At 37.5% G+C, this 17,231-nt stretch overlaps 1 protein-coding gene across 1 annotated transcript in view; it reads left to right on the plus strand.

Annotated features, from left to right (window-relative positions):
* TTN (titin) overlaps nt 1-17,231 on the plus strand; it is a 237,924-nt gene that overhangs the window by 120,954 nt on the left and 99,739 nt on the right. The window contains exons 156-165 of the mRNA XM_027637206.1: nt 5,880-5,975; nt 6,539-6,613; nt 7,534-7,614; nt 8,791-8,895; nt 9,419-9,496; nt 9,877-9,930; nt 10,255-10,338; nt 14,131-14,181; nt 16,269-16,664; nt 16,864-17,139. Coding sequence (XP_027493007.1) covers nt 5,880-5,975; nt 6,539-6,613; nt 7,534-7,614; nt 8,791-8,895; nt 9,419-9,496; nt 9,877-9,930; nt 10,255-10,338; nt 14,131-14,181; nt 16,269-16,664; nt 16,864-17,139 — 1,296 coding nt within the window. The remainder of the gene's footprint in view (nt 1-5,879; nt 5,976-6,538; nt 6,614-7,533; nt 7,615-8,790; nt 8,896-9,418; nt 9,497-9,876; nt 9,931-10,254; nt 10,339-14,130; nt 14,182-16,268; nt 16,665-16,863; nt 17,140-17,231) is intronic.

Here is a 17,231-nt window from a genome sequence, read left to right on the forward strand (position 1 = left end):
GAACCAGAACATGTTGTAGTGCTTGAGAAACAAGAGTTTATTGTGGTGTCTGAGGAACCCAAGCATGATGTGCCACCCCAAAAGTTAAAACATGGTGTGATGCCCTCAAAACCAAAGCCAGTTCTGGAACCACAGAAACCAGAACCACTTATAGCCTCCAAGGAACCTAAGCTCACAGTGGTGTCTGAGGAGTCAGAGATAGTTGAATCAACAAAAAAATCAAAGCCTGGTTTGGTGCCCCCCAAAACAAAACATTTTGTGCTGACCCAAAAAACAGAGCTTGTAGCAGCTGAGGAAACAGACTTTGCTGCAGATTTCCAAAAGCCAAAGCCTTTTGCAGTGTCCAGAAAATCAAAGCCTGCTGTGGCACCCTGCGAGCCAGAACCTGTCATACTGCCTGAGGAACCAGAAACAGTTTTAGCACCCCAAAAACTAGAATCTTCTACACCACTTCAAAAACCAAAGCCTGAAGTGGCATCCAAAGAACCAGACCTTGTTTTGGCATCAGAGGAACCACCACCAGCCAAGTTGGCCGAAAAGCAAGAGCATATTGCTATACCTAAAAAGCGAGCAGCTGCACAGACTAAAGGTACCTCTTATGCATAGGATCTCTTTTCCTTCTCTTGAGTGTGTTATATTTCACTGCTCATTTTAAAGCTTAATAAACATAACTAATATCTTTAAATATAAAATGCCTGAAAGGGATTCCCAGAACAGAAAATTCCTCTAACTGTTCCTGAGAAATCAAACGCTCCATCAGTCTACATGTTATCATGAATACACGACAAGCACACCTAGTCTTCTCTTAAGTATAATCTTAACATCTTTTGTTCTGTCTATCATTCTGGATCTGTTTTAAATGATGCTTGCTAAACAAATTGCACTGAATATGAGTGTGTACTAATTTGTTACTTCAGAACATTTCTGTTGTCCTCTGTGTTTCAATCTCTGTACTTACATTGTTGTATTGTTGTTGTAAAATTAAATGCACTAATATCTTTGAAGTGCCTGAGATGGCTGAGAGGACTGTTCCAGAGGAGAAGCTGCCCCCTGCTGTATCTAAAAAAACAGGAGCTTCACTTCCTAAAGGTACATGTCACCACTATTATCATCGTAAGGAAGGGTGTTGTTGAGGTTTTTTAATGAATCTCAGTTCAAATTGATCTTTCACTGATTACTTTGATATCAAAAATGTGAGAGATATACCAAATATGAATTGCTGTGCAGGGGTGTCAAATATTTCCTCAACTAAAACCATACAAACTTTTGCTGTACTAGGTTTAGGACATATCAAGCAGATATGATGAACTTATGTCTATGAAAAAATGCCAAAAACTTAAAGATGCTAACAAGAGAATGAATTCATAAACAGTTGTTCACATTATTAGTAGGGATGGCTTAGTACATGGTTTAATGGGGCTTGGCAGTGTTAGGTTTACAGTTAGACTTGATGACCTTAAAGGTTTTTTCCAAACTAAATGATTCTAAAATTCTATGCGAAAATGTTCATTCTGCCACCAGATTCTCTCCATCTGAAATATTGTGAAGTACTGCCTCAAAGCACTGATATAATCATTCAAAAAAATTAAATTAACATAAGAGGAAATACTTATAAGCAACATCTAGTGATTAGAATGGAAGCCAGGAGATGATAGAAGGAAAATGTGATAAAGAAGAGAGGAAACGTGCAAAGACAGAAAAAGAAAGGTGAAGTCAACCTGAAGGATAAAAATAGTGATATTATCCAAGTAACTAGTAGAAAGATGACAGTAACTACCTAAACCAGGACAGAACACACAGTCTTTAATGAAACATGGCTGATGCACAAATACAGTAGGATTCCATAAGTCCCTGATCATCTGTTACTGAGAACCCATATGTTTTCTACATTTGCACCTTGACTGAGAAACAAAAACCAAACCCAGAATTCCCATCTCCTGTGTGATGTATTTGACACCCTGGTCATTCCACAGCTTTGAAGCAAAGCATAACTGAGGACTGAATGTAACCACAGCACTTTCTCAAAACAGATTGTGTGAATATACTATTGACTGTCTTATTGCTTCATATACATCTGCAGTGCTCACGAAACTAAAATATACTAATATCTTTGAAGTGCCCAAGGTGCCCAAGAAAGGTGTTCTGGAAGAGCCTGTACCCGTAACTGTGCCAAAAAAGCCAGAACCTGCCACAGTTCGAGGTACCTGTCACCCTGTGCATCAGTCTGAATGAGACTCTTTCTTGCTGTCTTACATGTTACTTTGGATGTGTGCTGTCCTGTTCATTTGTGATTTTGTGACATTTCTACATTCTGTGTTAAGTATCAGTTAGGAAATTGATAATCTAGTATTTTTTATCAACAACTCAGGTTATATTTTGAATTTACTCTTTTGTTCTCATGCTTTGAGTCAGTAGAAACGAAAATAATATATTTTAGCAATTTATCATAAGTATTTCATATGGCTGGCCAATTCTGTTATCTTAAATTGTCAGTGAGTGTCTACATGAGTCTTTAGAGAGACTCAGGTAGTTTTTTATGACAGACATAAATTTCTTGAAATGAAAACCCAATTTTTACTCAGCAATGCACTTGAGTGCAGTAAGAAGTGACAGCATATCGAGTGTTTAGAGAGTGCTGATAATCTGGGGGTTTATAAGGAAGAAAGAATCATTGTAAAATCCATTGCACCATTCAGGCTGTGGAAGTTGCCACAGCAAAATGAAAATTGAAGCACGACAGGTAGTTAGGGTAGGAAAATAAGCCAATAAAAAGAAAAGCATATGCAAAGAACAGAAATAGAGGAGAAAAATAGGGAGAAAAGAGAACTACTGTGTTCCTCACCCTGTCTCTACCCAGACTGCTGAATTCCAAGCACCAGCAGATTCATGAGGAATGGCAGAGATTAGATATGGGCTGGGGTTGGTCCCAGAGAAAAGCCAGATCCCAGTGGGGCTGAGAATGACAGTCTCTCCTCCCAAGGAGGGAAGGCTGCTAAATACAGAGCAGAGTGTCCTAATTCACACCTCAAGCTGTACCTAAACATAGCCAACAGTTTTCTCACAGAACTCACTAGGCATCACTCCTCTGTGCCTGTGCTGTGTGAGGTGTTGCGTGTCTGAGAGCAAGAGAGAGAGAGAGACATGAGTTGATGTTGTGAGGCCCGTTTGGTTACTTTCATGAGTGCATCTCCAGTCTATGTTTCATTGTGCATCTTCCTCTTTGTTGTATAAAACTGACTGTTACTAATATCTTTGAAGCACCTGAGGTGCCCAGGAAGGTTACTCGTGAGGAAAGACTACCTGTGGCCACTGCCAAAGCACCAGAGCTTCCAACACCCAGAGGTACCTGTCTTCTTGGATAAATTAACAAAGGAGATACTTAATCTTCTTCTCCTAAGCACTGTCCTACCCTCTCTTGGGCTGTCTCTGATTCCTGACTGAGACTGTCAACGTTGTGCATGTTGGGGAAAGAGTGCTGCATGGGTGTGTGAGGTTTTGAGCTGGTGTTGTGATGTTCTGTGTCTCTGTTGCCCTGGTTTTTGTTCCTACTTGGCATGTGTTTTCAACAATGTAAAATGAAACGCACTAATATCTTTGAAGTGCCTGAGATGCCTGAGGCTGAGGTCCTGGAAGAGGAAGAGGAGGTGGAAGCACCAGAAGAGGTGGCACCGGTTGCCAAGCCTGGAGAGCCAGAAGCTCCTCCAGCTGAAGGTATATGGTGGTGCTCTGAAAGAGCCTTCCATGCTCTCTGGATTTTTTTGCTGCAGTACTGAGCGTCCCTTGCCCCTCTGCACTCTGTGGGGAGGGGTGAGAGCAGCATCTGATCATTTTGATTCTATATATGCATGATCTTTAGTGCATTCAAGTAAAAATAACTAATATCTTTAAAGTGCCTGAAGTGGCTGAGGAGAAAGAGTCAGAAGAGGAGGTACCAGCAGTCATTCCCCCAAAGCCTGTGGCTGTGCCAAAGAAGCCTGTGGCTGTGCCCAAGAAGCCAGAGCCTGTGACTGTGCCCAAAGTACCAGAGCCTATGCCTGTCCTTAAGAAACATACAGTTCCTTCAGTTAAAGGTACATACATCAGTGACTGAGTCTCTTCTTTTCTCTATTCTCTGGATACTTTTTCCCTTGTTTCACTGATGTATGCAGAGCTAAATTAATAATATGTCACTTAAAATTTTATTATTCTTTATGTTTTGTATGCCCTACTCTTTTTAGACATTGCACTTTTCATTATTGTATGTATATATATGTATCTTAATATTCACAAAAATGAAAATTTACTAATATCTTTAAAGCACCTGAAGTGCCAGAGAGAACTGTCCCAGAAGAGAAAGTACCTCTTACTACACCTAAAAAGTCACAATTAGAAAAAACAGAGCCTTCTCCAACCAAAGGTATATATTGCCAGGAGGCATTTCCTGAGAATAAACGTTTTCTATATTCTCTCCTTTCTTTGTTCCCACCTGAGTCTATAAAATGTGATAATTGTTTTTAGACTACCTTGAGAGAGACTGGAGCACAGTCTTTCATGACTATGGCCACTGTTACTGTGTGCTAAGTGTCTTTGTTTTTTGTGTGTTTCATATGTACATTTATATACACATAAATAAAAGAAACAATATTTTTTTTAAGTGTCTGAGGTAACCAAGAAACCTGTCTCAGAGGAGAAAGTACCTGTTGATATTCCCAAAATACCTGAATCACTACCAAGTGAAGGTTTGTGCCATCATAGTTATTACTATAAGGACAATCCTTTGTCCTCTTCTTCTAAATATAAGCTTTAAAATAGATGTTTTCCTTTTTTCCCATTGTGATGTTTGTGAATTGTTCATTTCCTATTTTAGATAATAGCAGTCAATATTTCTTGTATCTACTATTTTCATTTTTGGAATTATAATATGTGCTCCTGCACACGATATACCTAAAAAACTACGCCTTTTATTAAAATAGTAGTAAATTCCCACTAAATTAGAGTCTCTCAAACCCTCATATTTGTAATCTGAAATTATTATAGAGCATTGAAGATTTTATTCTTTCCTATTACATCTCATCCACGAATTTAATGTTTAGTTTATATTATATACATAAAAAATACTATTCTTCACGTAACCCAGATTCATTCTTAGAAAGAGAGTAGTTTCTCAAAATCTTGCATTTACCACAAAGGTAACAGACACTGAGTGATTAGTTTTCCTAATGTGTATTTGTCTGTGTCTTTTGGAGTAGCTTTCTTTGTAGTTATATCAATATAATTGTTCATGTGAAACCATCTTATAATTGAAAACTTACACCAGTTGTCAATATTATTTAAAGAATATGAAATCATAAAGGAGACTGAGCCTGAAGAAGCAGAAGAAATTCCAGTTGTAGAAGTCGAAGAAGCTTTACCAGTTGAAGGTATACAAAGTAATTCCCTAGAGTCTGCCAGATACCTTTCTTTCATTACTGGGCATTCTTCATTCTGTCATTCTGTCATTCTGTCATTCTTCTGTCTGTATGTTGTAGGTCTTTGTGTAATTTTTCCTTTGTCGATATGTTTTGCAAATTATTTCTGATCATTTAATTCTAAGTACAACTTAAAGATTATTTTAAATGCTTTCATTTTGTTTCTTGTCCACACGAGTCTTCTCATCATTTGGTGTTCATCTTTGTTCTCATGTTATTGACATGCTTTTTTAAGTGAGCTTGGATATTTCTATTGTGTGCATGCTACGAAGCAATAACCTAAAGCTCTTTCATGCTCCCATTTAATTCAATGATATTTTTTCACTGGTTTCACTGGAAATGGAAAATGGTGGTCTTTAGGTTTGTATTTTACTCTTCACATAACCACCATCACAGTATATTTGTTCTAAATCTACCTAATGTTATTTAAAGTGCTGCCACCTGAAAAGAAGGTCCCTGAAAAGCGAAAACCACCACCACCTGCTCCACCAACAGAAGATATTAAACTGGCAAAAGATCTACTTAAAGGTATAATCATCTGAAGCCACAAATAACAGTGGAAACTCAAACATATAATCTTTTAAAACTATACTGATGTATCTTGAAAAGAGTGCTTTTAAAGTTATCATTTTGTGTCTTTTTTATTTCTTTTCTAATTTACTATCACTTTAATGGTGCACCTTACTAATGCTCAGTCTCTCATTATATTTTATGTGTTATGCCAAGTCAGTTTACATGGATTCTTTTCAACAGGAAAAAACCAATTCATTAAAACAATCTTAACCAAGTTAACACTTCCTTCTATCCTTAACGTAATTCTTCTCTCTTTAACGTGTTCTTGCAAATGAAAAGAATCCCCAGCAATAATTTGCTGGTGTTACTATATATGAACCTGGGTTTCAAATCAACTGTGCTTCCTACAGACCATCTGACTTTTTCTAAACAGTTAATCAGCAAGAATCTTTGCTTTGCAGCTTTTGTCCTTCTATTACATCAATAGTATTAATCAGTTGTTTGGATTTTTTAGAAGGCTCCTTTTTGTTTTTAGTCTAATTATATGTGTTGTAAAATTCACATAATTTTCTTTAAAGCTCCTGAATCAAGGAAGAAAGCTGTGACTGCAAAACCTGGTGAGCCTCCGAAATTGGAACCCCCACCTGCTAAAGGTACCTAGCTAATATAAGGATCTTACTTAAAATAAGCCTCTCATGGGCCCAGAGTTGTAGTTCTTAGTATCTTCTTCTTTAATTGACTCAGATATATCAAAAAGCTGTCTATGTTAAATTATGCTCAACAGTGCACCCCTGTCTTGGGTGTATATGTTTGTGTTCTATTTATGTCCAGTTTAATCTCATGTCATGCAATCCTTGAGTTGCAATAGACAGAATCATAGAAAAGTGAGAGAGTTTTTATGGGTTTTATAACTTGTGTAGACGCTCACTTTGGTTTTCTGCTTAGGGAAAAATAAAATATAAAATGCTGTTTAAATATGTAGAGCATTGTTCCAACATATCTAGTTTATTATTTTTCTGAAATGTAGCTTGTTTTTGTGAGAGGACACTTACCAGAGATGGGAAGGAATAGTGTATTGAGCAAGCCACTTTACAAGTGCTCCTTTATATTATTCGTATGTACTGGAGTTCAAGATCAACTAAGCAGCTAAGCAGTGAACATCTCTTCTTAATGCTGTTCCAAATTTAGAAATTACACTGGATCCGTATGAATATCACAGACAGTCAGCTCAGATGAATAGATATGTAACATAAGTCTGTAATGGAAGAGGAAAAGGAAATAAAAATGCTACTATAACTCTTCTTGAATACATAACCTTTATAGTTTTCTCAAACCATGCTTCTCTTCTGTTGATTTGTATGAAAATTTTCTCTTATGTATAAGCTTAGGTGACAACTGTAAGCAAATAATATAGAAAGTATATTATAGACTTCAATATCAGCAGTTTTACCTTTGTTTTTAATATTCAGTAGTGAACCAGCATTTGATTTGTATGTTTGGACGGGCTAGTTGTTGGTTAACTCTTATGACTGTTATGAATCTATAATAAAATCTGGAATAATATTCTTTTAAGTGCCTGGACTTGTAAAGAAACCTCGCAAAGTAATTCCTGAGGTTACTCCTCCACCAAAAGAAGAAGTTGTTTTGAAAAGAGGTATAGTAACTTGGCTCTGTTGTAAAAACCCCGGCATATTAACCTTGTTCAGCATGTTCCCCTAAGTAAAATTGTTTTATGTGTGTGGTATGTAAAATTACATAATCAAATACTATCTCATAGCTTTTTCTTGGAAACAGCTTTTGTAGTTGCAGGGATGAAGTGAGGATAGCCAGAAAGTCTCTCTGATCCAAAGGGTCTGTAATGAAAACAGAGCAGAACACTGAAAATCTAGTTCCCTATAACTCTCTTTACACTAGAGCTGAGAGTTTTCCACTGTCTTCAGCTTCTGGACCTCTGTCAGTGACAGTGTAAATGTTATTAAAGTTACATATGTAGCCTCTGTACTCTACTTTATGGTTTTCTTAGAAGTAGTGCACAGATCACAAAATCCTGTGGTACTATTGGACATCAGTCCACTTTCCTGCAAAGTCTGGGACATTCTGAGTCCCTTTGTGCTCAACTATTGCTTAGAAAAATAAACACTAATTCCAATTCTCTCTGAAATACCACAGACAGATGATTTGTGCCTATATACCTTGCAGCCAACCTTCAAATTTCAGAGAACATATTAAAATATAGATATTGCACTTTTCAGATCCCTCAGTCATCAGTTATTTCAATCTATTAGACATTTCAATCTATTAGATATCCAAGATGGAGGTTTGAGAGGACAAAAATAAGTGAAATAAATAAAATGAAAAATAGATATTATATAAATTTGAGCTCTCCAAATATAATATGTGAAGATTTAGTCTTGTTCTCTCTCTGAAGTCAATAGAAGTTTAATAATATTCCTACATTTTTCCCTAAAAATCATCTTTAACTGCAGTTATTAATTCATAATTACATATAGTAAGTCATCGTTTAAATATGTGAATAAATGTATGATATTATAAGAAATTTTATTCCATTATAGACAGTTAACATTGACATCTTTCCTCTCAGATGGACTACTCTTAATAAAACCTTCTTTTTGCCCTAATTGATTTGTATTTTAAAAGACTTTCAGAGTAGTATCTTGAATAGTTACAAAAATCTTCCATTTGTATTGAACTATATATTTTACTTTCCTGTTTCTTTATGATTGATAATATATATTTAATCTTTTCTTGTTCACTGTCTTATTCTTTGTTTGCCTGTGCTTTAAAAACTGAAATTCCTTTTCTTTTGAAGTTCTTAAAAAGAAACCTGAAGAGGAAGAACCTAAACCAGAAAAAGAGCCTAAACCAGAAGTTAAACCAGTACCTACCCCAGTAGAAAAAATTAAGAAACCTGAAGGTACTAGATTGCATTCAAATCTATTTGGTAAATTATAATTTAAAGAAAAAAATAAAATCCCACTATTAAGTGGTATTCTCTTAAATTCAGGAATGAAAGTGAGATTTTAAAAGATGGCTTGCATTGACCTAATTATGTAAGTCAAAGCTTAGCTGAAAGCACAACCAAATTTGACATTCACATTTGGGTCAGAATTCTACATTTTGGGATTGTTTCTCAATCTTTATTGTGTACAGAAAAGAACTTTACAAATATTTTATAATACGCATAAAAGTATAACTACAGTGAAACGTAATCCAAACATTCTTTTATATAACATTTTGCAAATATTTGTCCATTTCCCCATTTATTGTTTCAAATTTATTCAAATCTCACTCTAAGAAATACATATTCCTAAACCTTATGAGCATCTGCAACTGTTATGTGTGAAAACAATGAAAGTTTTAAATGCATTGAAGGTTACTGTATTTGGGGATTCAAGATGATTCATTATATCTTAAAAAATTAAAATATTATTTTGAAGTTCCAGAAGTTCCTAGGAAGAAAACTGAGATACCTGCCATAAAAAAAGAGGAGAAACATGTGCCTGAACCACCAAAAGGTACAGACGTGTGGTGCTCTTTTTCCTTATGGTAACAACTAAATTATATTCAGTGCTGAATATTATGCTATATTAACATAATCATTACTGTCATCCAGTCTACCCATAACTACTGTGTCAAGATTAACCATTTTAAATTCTTCTGGGTTTCTTGTCGTCTTTAATTCTTCAGCGCTTGAAAAATTCATCTTTTTTTCCGTTGTATCTTGCATTCCAAGAGTTCATCTCAAGTTAATTTCTTGCTTTTCGGACGAATAAAATATAAACCAATAAATTCTGTCTTCATTTATCTCTCTCTGTTGTTTCTAACTTTCAATGTTCAATGTGATTACAAAACATGTAAATTAACCCACTTGTAATTTCTGTGTTTGAAATGACAGAAACTAAGCAAGCAATTGTGCCACCTCCTGAGCCTGAACCTAAACCTGCAGTAGGTAAGAATTCTTTAGTCATGAATATTGGTGAAACATTTTCCATTCAGAGATTTATGGCTGAAAGGACATTCATAGAATCATAGAATACCAGGTTGGAAGGGACATCAAGGGTAATCTGGTCCAACTCTTTTTGGCAAAAGCACTGTCTACACAAGATGGCTCAGCACCCTGTGCTGCTGAATCCTAGAAGTATCCATGCATTAAACAAATGCCTTTGATATTAATAAGAGTGGAACTTTCATACCATCTACAAAACATTTTAAAGAATATCAAATTAAAACAAAATAATGTATTAAAACTAGAATTCTTTTTTCTTCCCTACAGCTCTAAAATCTCCAAAACCGGCTGCAGAACCAGCACCTGCTGTTACTGCTCCAGTGACAGCCCCAGTTGTTGGAAAGAAAGCAGGTATTTATGTTTATTCTATGCTATTTATAAGGTTTTTCTCTCTGAGATACCTAAATACCTTCAGGATAAAAAAAAAAGAAGAGCTATACAATAACTCATTTGTTACAGGAAGATTTGAGGCCCTATTCAAGGATCTTATTACTCTAGGTACTGTCACCAAATCTAAAAGTGTCTCTGATATACTATGGAGACAAATTTGTGTTCTTTTTTTTCTGGATGGTGATATGTCTGTCTTCATTTGTTGTCCTACAATGAAATTTGTGTATTCTGTTGATTCCTTCATGTTGTTTATGTCCTGATGTCTGTCTTTGAATTGCATCTTGTATTTTCTCTGTAGAAAAAGGGAAGTTACACGTTTCTAAACAATCATTGTGCTGTTTAGTTTTCTGATTTTAACTTGTCATTGAAGTCCTGAGGAAAAGTGGCTTACCCGGATCATAACCTACTATGGAAAAAAAACTGTGAAGATTCTGGTTCCTCTGAAATACTCTGAGCCTGTGCTCCACCAGCAGAACTGATGTACATTCTGCTTGCCCACCGTTCAAAGGGCCTCATGTTACAGATCTTGGGCAGTTGAGAAGCCTAGTCATGAATGTCTCTTGGCCACTGATCTGATGATGTAGCCAGGCCTCCAGTGGCATAATTAACCCATTTTACATCAGTGGCCAGATAGCTGTCATTTTCTGCTACTTTTAACCTGGATTGGATTTAAATTGGTGATCTAATGAGACAATACTAATAGTGGTGAGACAATACTAACAGGTCTTCTGTTCATGTGTGCCATTCTTATCTTTCTTTTCTTTTGTGACTGTGTTGTAAATTTTCTGTTCTGTGGAGAAAAAATGTTCTGTGTTAATTTTATTTCAGGTATATCTGGAAAATTTGTCTTAAAATCTTAAAGTGTTGTTCTTGATCCTTATTCTTATGGATTTTAACTCTCTAAATTACCTGTGAAACCTTTGTAGCTTCAGAAAAGCCTGATGCACCATCTGTATTAAAGCACAGAGGTAAAATGCCCCCAGTGGAAGAAGAAAAGCCTGAGTCAATTGTGTTAAAGAAGATTTCGGTTGAAAAACGTTTGCATGTAAAAGAGAAAGTAAGTCCTAAGGAAACAGTTCAGACAATAGAGCCTCTTGAGTACAAAATCTCACTGGAAACAGCTGATGGAATACTGAAGTCAGAGAGAGATGAGAAGGAGAAAGTTGCTCTTAAATATTTCGTTCTGGCTTCTGAAGAAGAGGAAGCAGAAATAGCACCTGTAGTTTCAAGAAAGACTACTCTTACAGGTGAGAAATTAGAGGTCAAAAGAGATCACATTACTTGTACAAAGGATGAACTACCACTACCTGATGAGGAACTGAAATTGATTTCTATAACATCTGAACGTGTGGAAAGAGATTCTGGAGAAGAAAAAGAGGATGAAATTAAATTACTTGTTCATAGGGAAGGTGCCATAGAGAAAGACTCTGACAAGTCTAGTGTTCTTCATGAAGGAAAGATTCTTGAGCATGGAAAAGAAGAAATTGAGTCAACTTACGTACCTAAACCCAAAAAGCCATCTCAGCCCAGGGACCAGAAAAGACTTCTAGGAAAAGAGAAAAAATCAAAAATAAGTTTGCAACCTGAAGAATTTCACATTAAGGATAAAACTTTTTTTGTACAGGATATCATAGAGGCAGCAATAGCTGAAACTCCTCTGCTTACAAATGAAAATGAGGGAGGAGGTTTTACTCTAGAGAAATCTGAAGTTCCTCGTGGAGAATCCATGAAGGAGCATGACATACCAAGTAAAACTCAATGGATTAATGAATCTGGTAGCACAGTAGCTGAAATTTCTATGGATAAGATTTTTAGCAAAGAAGCAAAGAAAATGGAAGATATTCAAGATTATGAGAAAGGTAAGAAACTGGACTTTACATCACCAGAACTACATTCCTTAGGCCTATCTGAGAAGGCTGAACCAGCATTGAGAAAAGATGTTGACCTAGAACAACCCATTGAGGATGAGGAGTTTTCCAGAGAAAAACCTCACCTTGTCTTTAAACCATCTATTCTTAAACCAGAAGTAGTAGAAAGGAAAGTAAGAGAAAAATATTCTACAGAGAAAGAGGAAGTTCATTATGAGGAGGGTTCAGGACAATTGTTGACTGAGAAAGCACTGCTAAGTGATAAAAAAACAGGCAAAATGATTATACCAGAGAAGGAGGAGAAAAGTATCTTCAGCAGTCACACAAAAGAAGACAAAATTAGAAAATCAAATGTCCCTGAAAAGGTACCTGTGGAAAAAGAATTTGATACACTGTTTACAGCAGAAGGGATCAAAAGTGAAGCTTCCACAGAGGAAAATGAAAAGGTAGTCAAAGATGAAGTAGTTGACAGATCCGAGTCAAAAGATAAAGTTGCTATTCAGCCACCAGGAAGTCAAGATGAAGAACAATTTCAAGAAGTTCATACTGTTCAGGATGAACATAAAGAGGCTCTAGTTCACAAAAGCAGAAAAGATAAAACTGAAGAAATGAAATCTGCAGAAGGTATAGCAGATGAAAAAACATCAACTAAACATGACATTGGGAAAAGCACAACTGGTACCATGACAAAAGAGAAGGGAAAGCTTTCAGACAAATTACCATCAAGCAAAGAAATACATGCAAATGGAAAAGTTACTTACTCCTCAAGGATAGGTAAGATAATAACTCCCAAGAAAGCAGGAGAGAAAGAATACCAGATATCAGAACCTGCTCATCTGATTGAGCAGACCACTAGACTTTCAAGTGAAAACAAGAATTTGGATGCACCTGGACAATCATGTGAAGTTTTGGATGTTCCTGCAAAGTCTCATGCAAAGAGAGGTGAGGAAGATTGGTGCTGAATTCTTCCACGAAGTGCTTGTACTGTTTGCTTCAGGAGAATATCACTTGCCATTGCGATGTTTTAGTAACACCATTCACAATTCCATCATAGTCTGTCAGCTGGCTGTACTGGCATTCAGCCACTCTTGACATGTTTGTCTTACCTGTCTGTACATACATCTGTGTGATTACTGTTCATTGTCTTAGTCTTACACTTTTATAAGACTGTGTAAATCATTTTGTCTGCCATTATCTTCTCAGAAAAACTCAGTCATTTTTTCTAGTATTCATTTTTCCATCCACTACACTAAAATCTGTCCTGCATTTCATTCATATCATTCTCCCATTAAAAGTATCTTTTATATTTCCTTTCACAAAAAAATAGTGAGAAGCAACACAGCATGGGTAATATTTTCAAAAGTCTGAGATGATTCATCACAAATTAGGTTACTGACAGAACATCCCTCAGTTGTGAAAGTACTGCATTGTCCTGAGACATGTACTTAATTTATACAACTTGTACTTCTGTTGTCTTCATTAGTAAAAGTGTGTGCTTTTTCTAAAAAAAAATGCCAACATATAATTTTAATAGGTACTGAAACTATTTGGGCTGACAGGTGGGTATTGATCAAGGGCCTAATCTTAAATCTAGTATCAAGGAATGGCAAAATTTTACAAAAGAAGGGGCAGGACAATACATAGAGAAACTAGGAGGTTCTAAGCTGTCTGTTAATCCCTACTGTTTCCCATGCTTCAAGATATTGAACTTACCATTGAGATATAGACAGTATAAGTTCATATATAAACATATATGCATATGTTTTATCTTCTTCTCTTTGTACATGTAGGGTAACTAAAGGAATTAAAACTCTGATATGTAGAATAAATGCTTGTCTTAGATTTATTTAACTACATTCCTAATAATACTGTTGTTCTACTTCAGAGGCCAAGCCACCAAAGGAAGAAGCTCCGAAGGGTATCAGTCCAGTCAAAGGTAGGATACTACAAACCTTGTCATGGTTTTACCCCAGCTGGCAACCAAGTACCACACAGCCGCTCTTTCACACTGTTTTCAGCACAAGTTCAAAATACAGCCCCATACAAGCTACTATGGATAAAATCAACTCTCCCCCAGCCCAAAGCAGCACATTATCCACCCCTTATTCTATACCTTTTACATCATGCTCAGGTCCCACACTATTCAGTACAACCTCATTAACCATCACAACCCTTCCCATCCGTTGGTATGATGCACCCATATCATTCCCTTAGTTGATGAACTAGCACAGTAAAATGTCCATAAAATATCCACTCATGTCCACAAAATATCCACTGAATTAATTTTGTCCATGATGTTGGGCTCCGTCTGTTCTGGTGGTCACTCAGGACAGAAGAGTTGGTGTATTACATGGAGTTACTTGGCACCAAAGCCAACTCAAATTGGGTCACTGTTGCACTTGCACTTCTACTTGTAAGGCTTCTCCTCCTTTGGTTTGCGTGGTTCCCGTTATAGTAATTCCTATAACATACAGCTTAAATAATGGGTTACAATGATTTAAAGATATATCCATTAAAATCTTCACCCCTGCTCCTTTTGGGCCAGGTTATAGGATTTAGCATGACAATGAACTCCTCCCATTGCTCCTAGTCCAGCTAGCAACATAGGATTCTTACTATAGTAATTAGTCTCCACCATTAGAGCCCATGAGCTGCAGGGGGACAGCCTGCCTCACCATGGTCTACACCATGGGCTGCAGGGGAACCTCTCTTTCCCTGCTTCAGTGTGGGGCCCCTTCCATGGGAGACAGTGCTCCACTGATTTCTCCAATGTGAGTATTTTCCACAGGCTGCAGCTCTTCATAAACTGCTCCAGCATGGGTCCCTTCCACAGGGTGCAGTCCTTCAGGAACAGGCTACTCCAGCATGAGGCCCCCCGAGGGTCACCAGTCCTGCTCCAGTGTCAGGTTCTCTTGGGGTCACAGCTGTCTATGGGCATCCACCTGCTCCAGCATGGGGTCCTTCACAGGCTGCAGGTGGATATTTGCTCCACTGTGGACTCATCCACAGGTCACAATCCCTTTGCCTTGAGTTCACAGTGGAACTCCAGCCTGTCCAGTACAGCAGCGCACACAAACAGCAGTGACGACCAGGCCATTGCCCAGCCCAGGCACATCCCAATGGCTGTTACCAAGTCATTCCCAGGCACAGCAGAGTGACATGGTCAGCACTGCAGCACTACAGCCAGCAACAAGAGCAAAAATCAGCAACAGGAAGCATTAGACTCTAACAATACAGTTGGGCAAGCAAACTCCATGGCAAGCACAGGAGCCTGTCGATTAATAGCTAAACAGCACTAACAGATTTAAATTCAATCTAACACATTCCAATCAAACCTGTTATCTCCAACCCTTCAAGCCCCACGCTGGGCACTGAAAAGGACTGTCATGGCTTAACCCCAGCTGGCAACCAAGCCCCACACAACCACTCACTCATTCCCTCATAGTGGGATGGGGGAGAGAATCAGAAGGGTAAAAGTGAGAAAACTCACAGGTTGGGATAAAGACAGTTTAACAGGGAAAGCAAAAGCTGCACACACAAACAAAGCAAAACAAGGAATTCATTCAGCACTTCTCATGGGCAGACAGCTGTTGACCCATATTCAGGACAGCAGGGCTCCATCACTTGAAGGGCAAATGTCATAACTCTGAATCTCCCCCCTTCCTCCTTCTTCCCCTCAGCTTTATATACTGAGCATGACACCATATCGTATGGGATATCACTTTGGTCAACTGGGATCAGCTTTTCTGGCTGTGTCTCATCCCAACTTCTTATGCACTCCCAGCCTACTCACTGGTGGAGCAGTATGAGAAACAGAAAAGACCTTGACTCTGCACAAGTGCTGTTCAGCAATAACAAAAACATCTCTGTATTATCAACACTGCTTTCAACACAAATCCAAAACATGGCCCCATACTAGCTTCTGTGAAGGCTATTAAATCTACCCCAACCAAAATCAACCCAACCTATAACAAAAAGCAATGAATCAGGATTAGTTTATTCATTTCTGAATCTGAATTACAGCCAAGAAGACACCTTCACCAGCAGATGCAGAAAGAAGGAAACTCAGACCAGGCAGTGGTGGTGAAAAACCTCCTGAAGAGCCTCCATTCACTTACCAACTTAAGGCTGTACCACTGAAGTTTGTCAAGGAGATGAAAGATATAGTGCTAAAAGAAGCTGAGTCTGTTGGGTCTTCTGCAATCTTTGAAGTCCTTATTTCACCATCCACTGCAATTACCAGCTGGATGAAAGATGGAAGTAACATCCGAGAGAGCCCAAAACACAAGTTTATTGCTGATGGCAAAGATAGGAAGCTGCATATTATTGATGTCCAGCTGTCTGATGCTGGTGAATATACTTGTGTATTACGACTGGGAAACAAAGAGAAGACCTCTACAGCCAAACTCATTGTTGAAGGTATTCCCTGTTTCAAATTTATCAATAATTTAGGCTAGCTATTCCTCAAGCTAGAAGAACTGGTCTTTGTAATTTTACAGTAGTTGGTAGATGCATCCTTTTGTTTCTCTCAATCACTACACATATTATTATTTAAGGTATTTTTGCATCACATGTTCTGTATATAATTGAACAATTCAAAATTTTGTGTTTCCCACAGAGCTCCCAGTGCGGTTTGTGAAAACACTTGAAGAAGAAACTACTGTCATTAAAGGCCAGCCACTGTACTTGACGTGTGAGCTTAACAAAGAAAGAAATGTGGTCTGGAGAAAGGATGGTAGAATCATCAAAGCCAAACCTGGGAAATTTGCACTGGGTGTTATTGGTTTGTCACATTCTCTCACGGTCACTGATTCAGATGATGCTGATGCTGGCACTTACACTGTTACTGTGGAAGACTCTGAGCTGTCATGCTCATCTTGTGTTAAGGTAGTAGGTAAGCAATCAAAATCATGTTCTCTTTTCTCTCTAGGATATTTGGGCTATTTTAAAATCAGGAAAGTTTTTTCTCCTAGTGTTACAATATAA

The sequence above is a fragment of the Corapipo altera genome, unplaced genomic scaffold, assembly GCF_003945725.1.
Source record: "Corapipo altera isolate COAL_440 unplaced genomic scaffold, ASM394572v1 45, whole genome shotgun sequence".
Lineage (NCBI taxonomy): Eukaryota > Metazoa > Chordata > Aves > Passeriformes > Pipridae > Corapipo > Corapipo altera.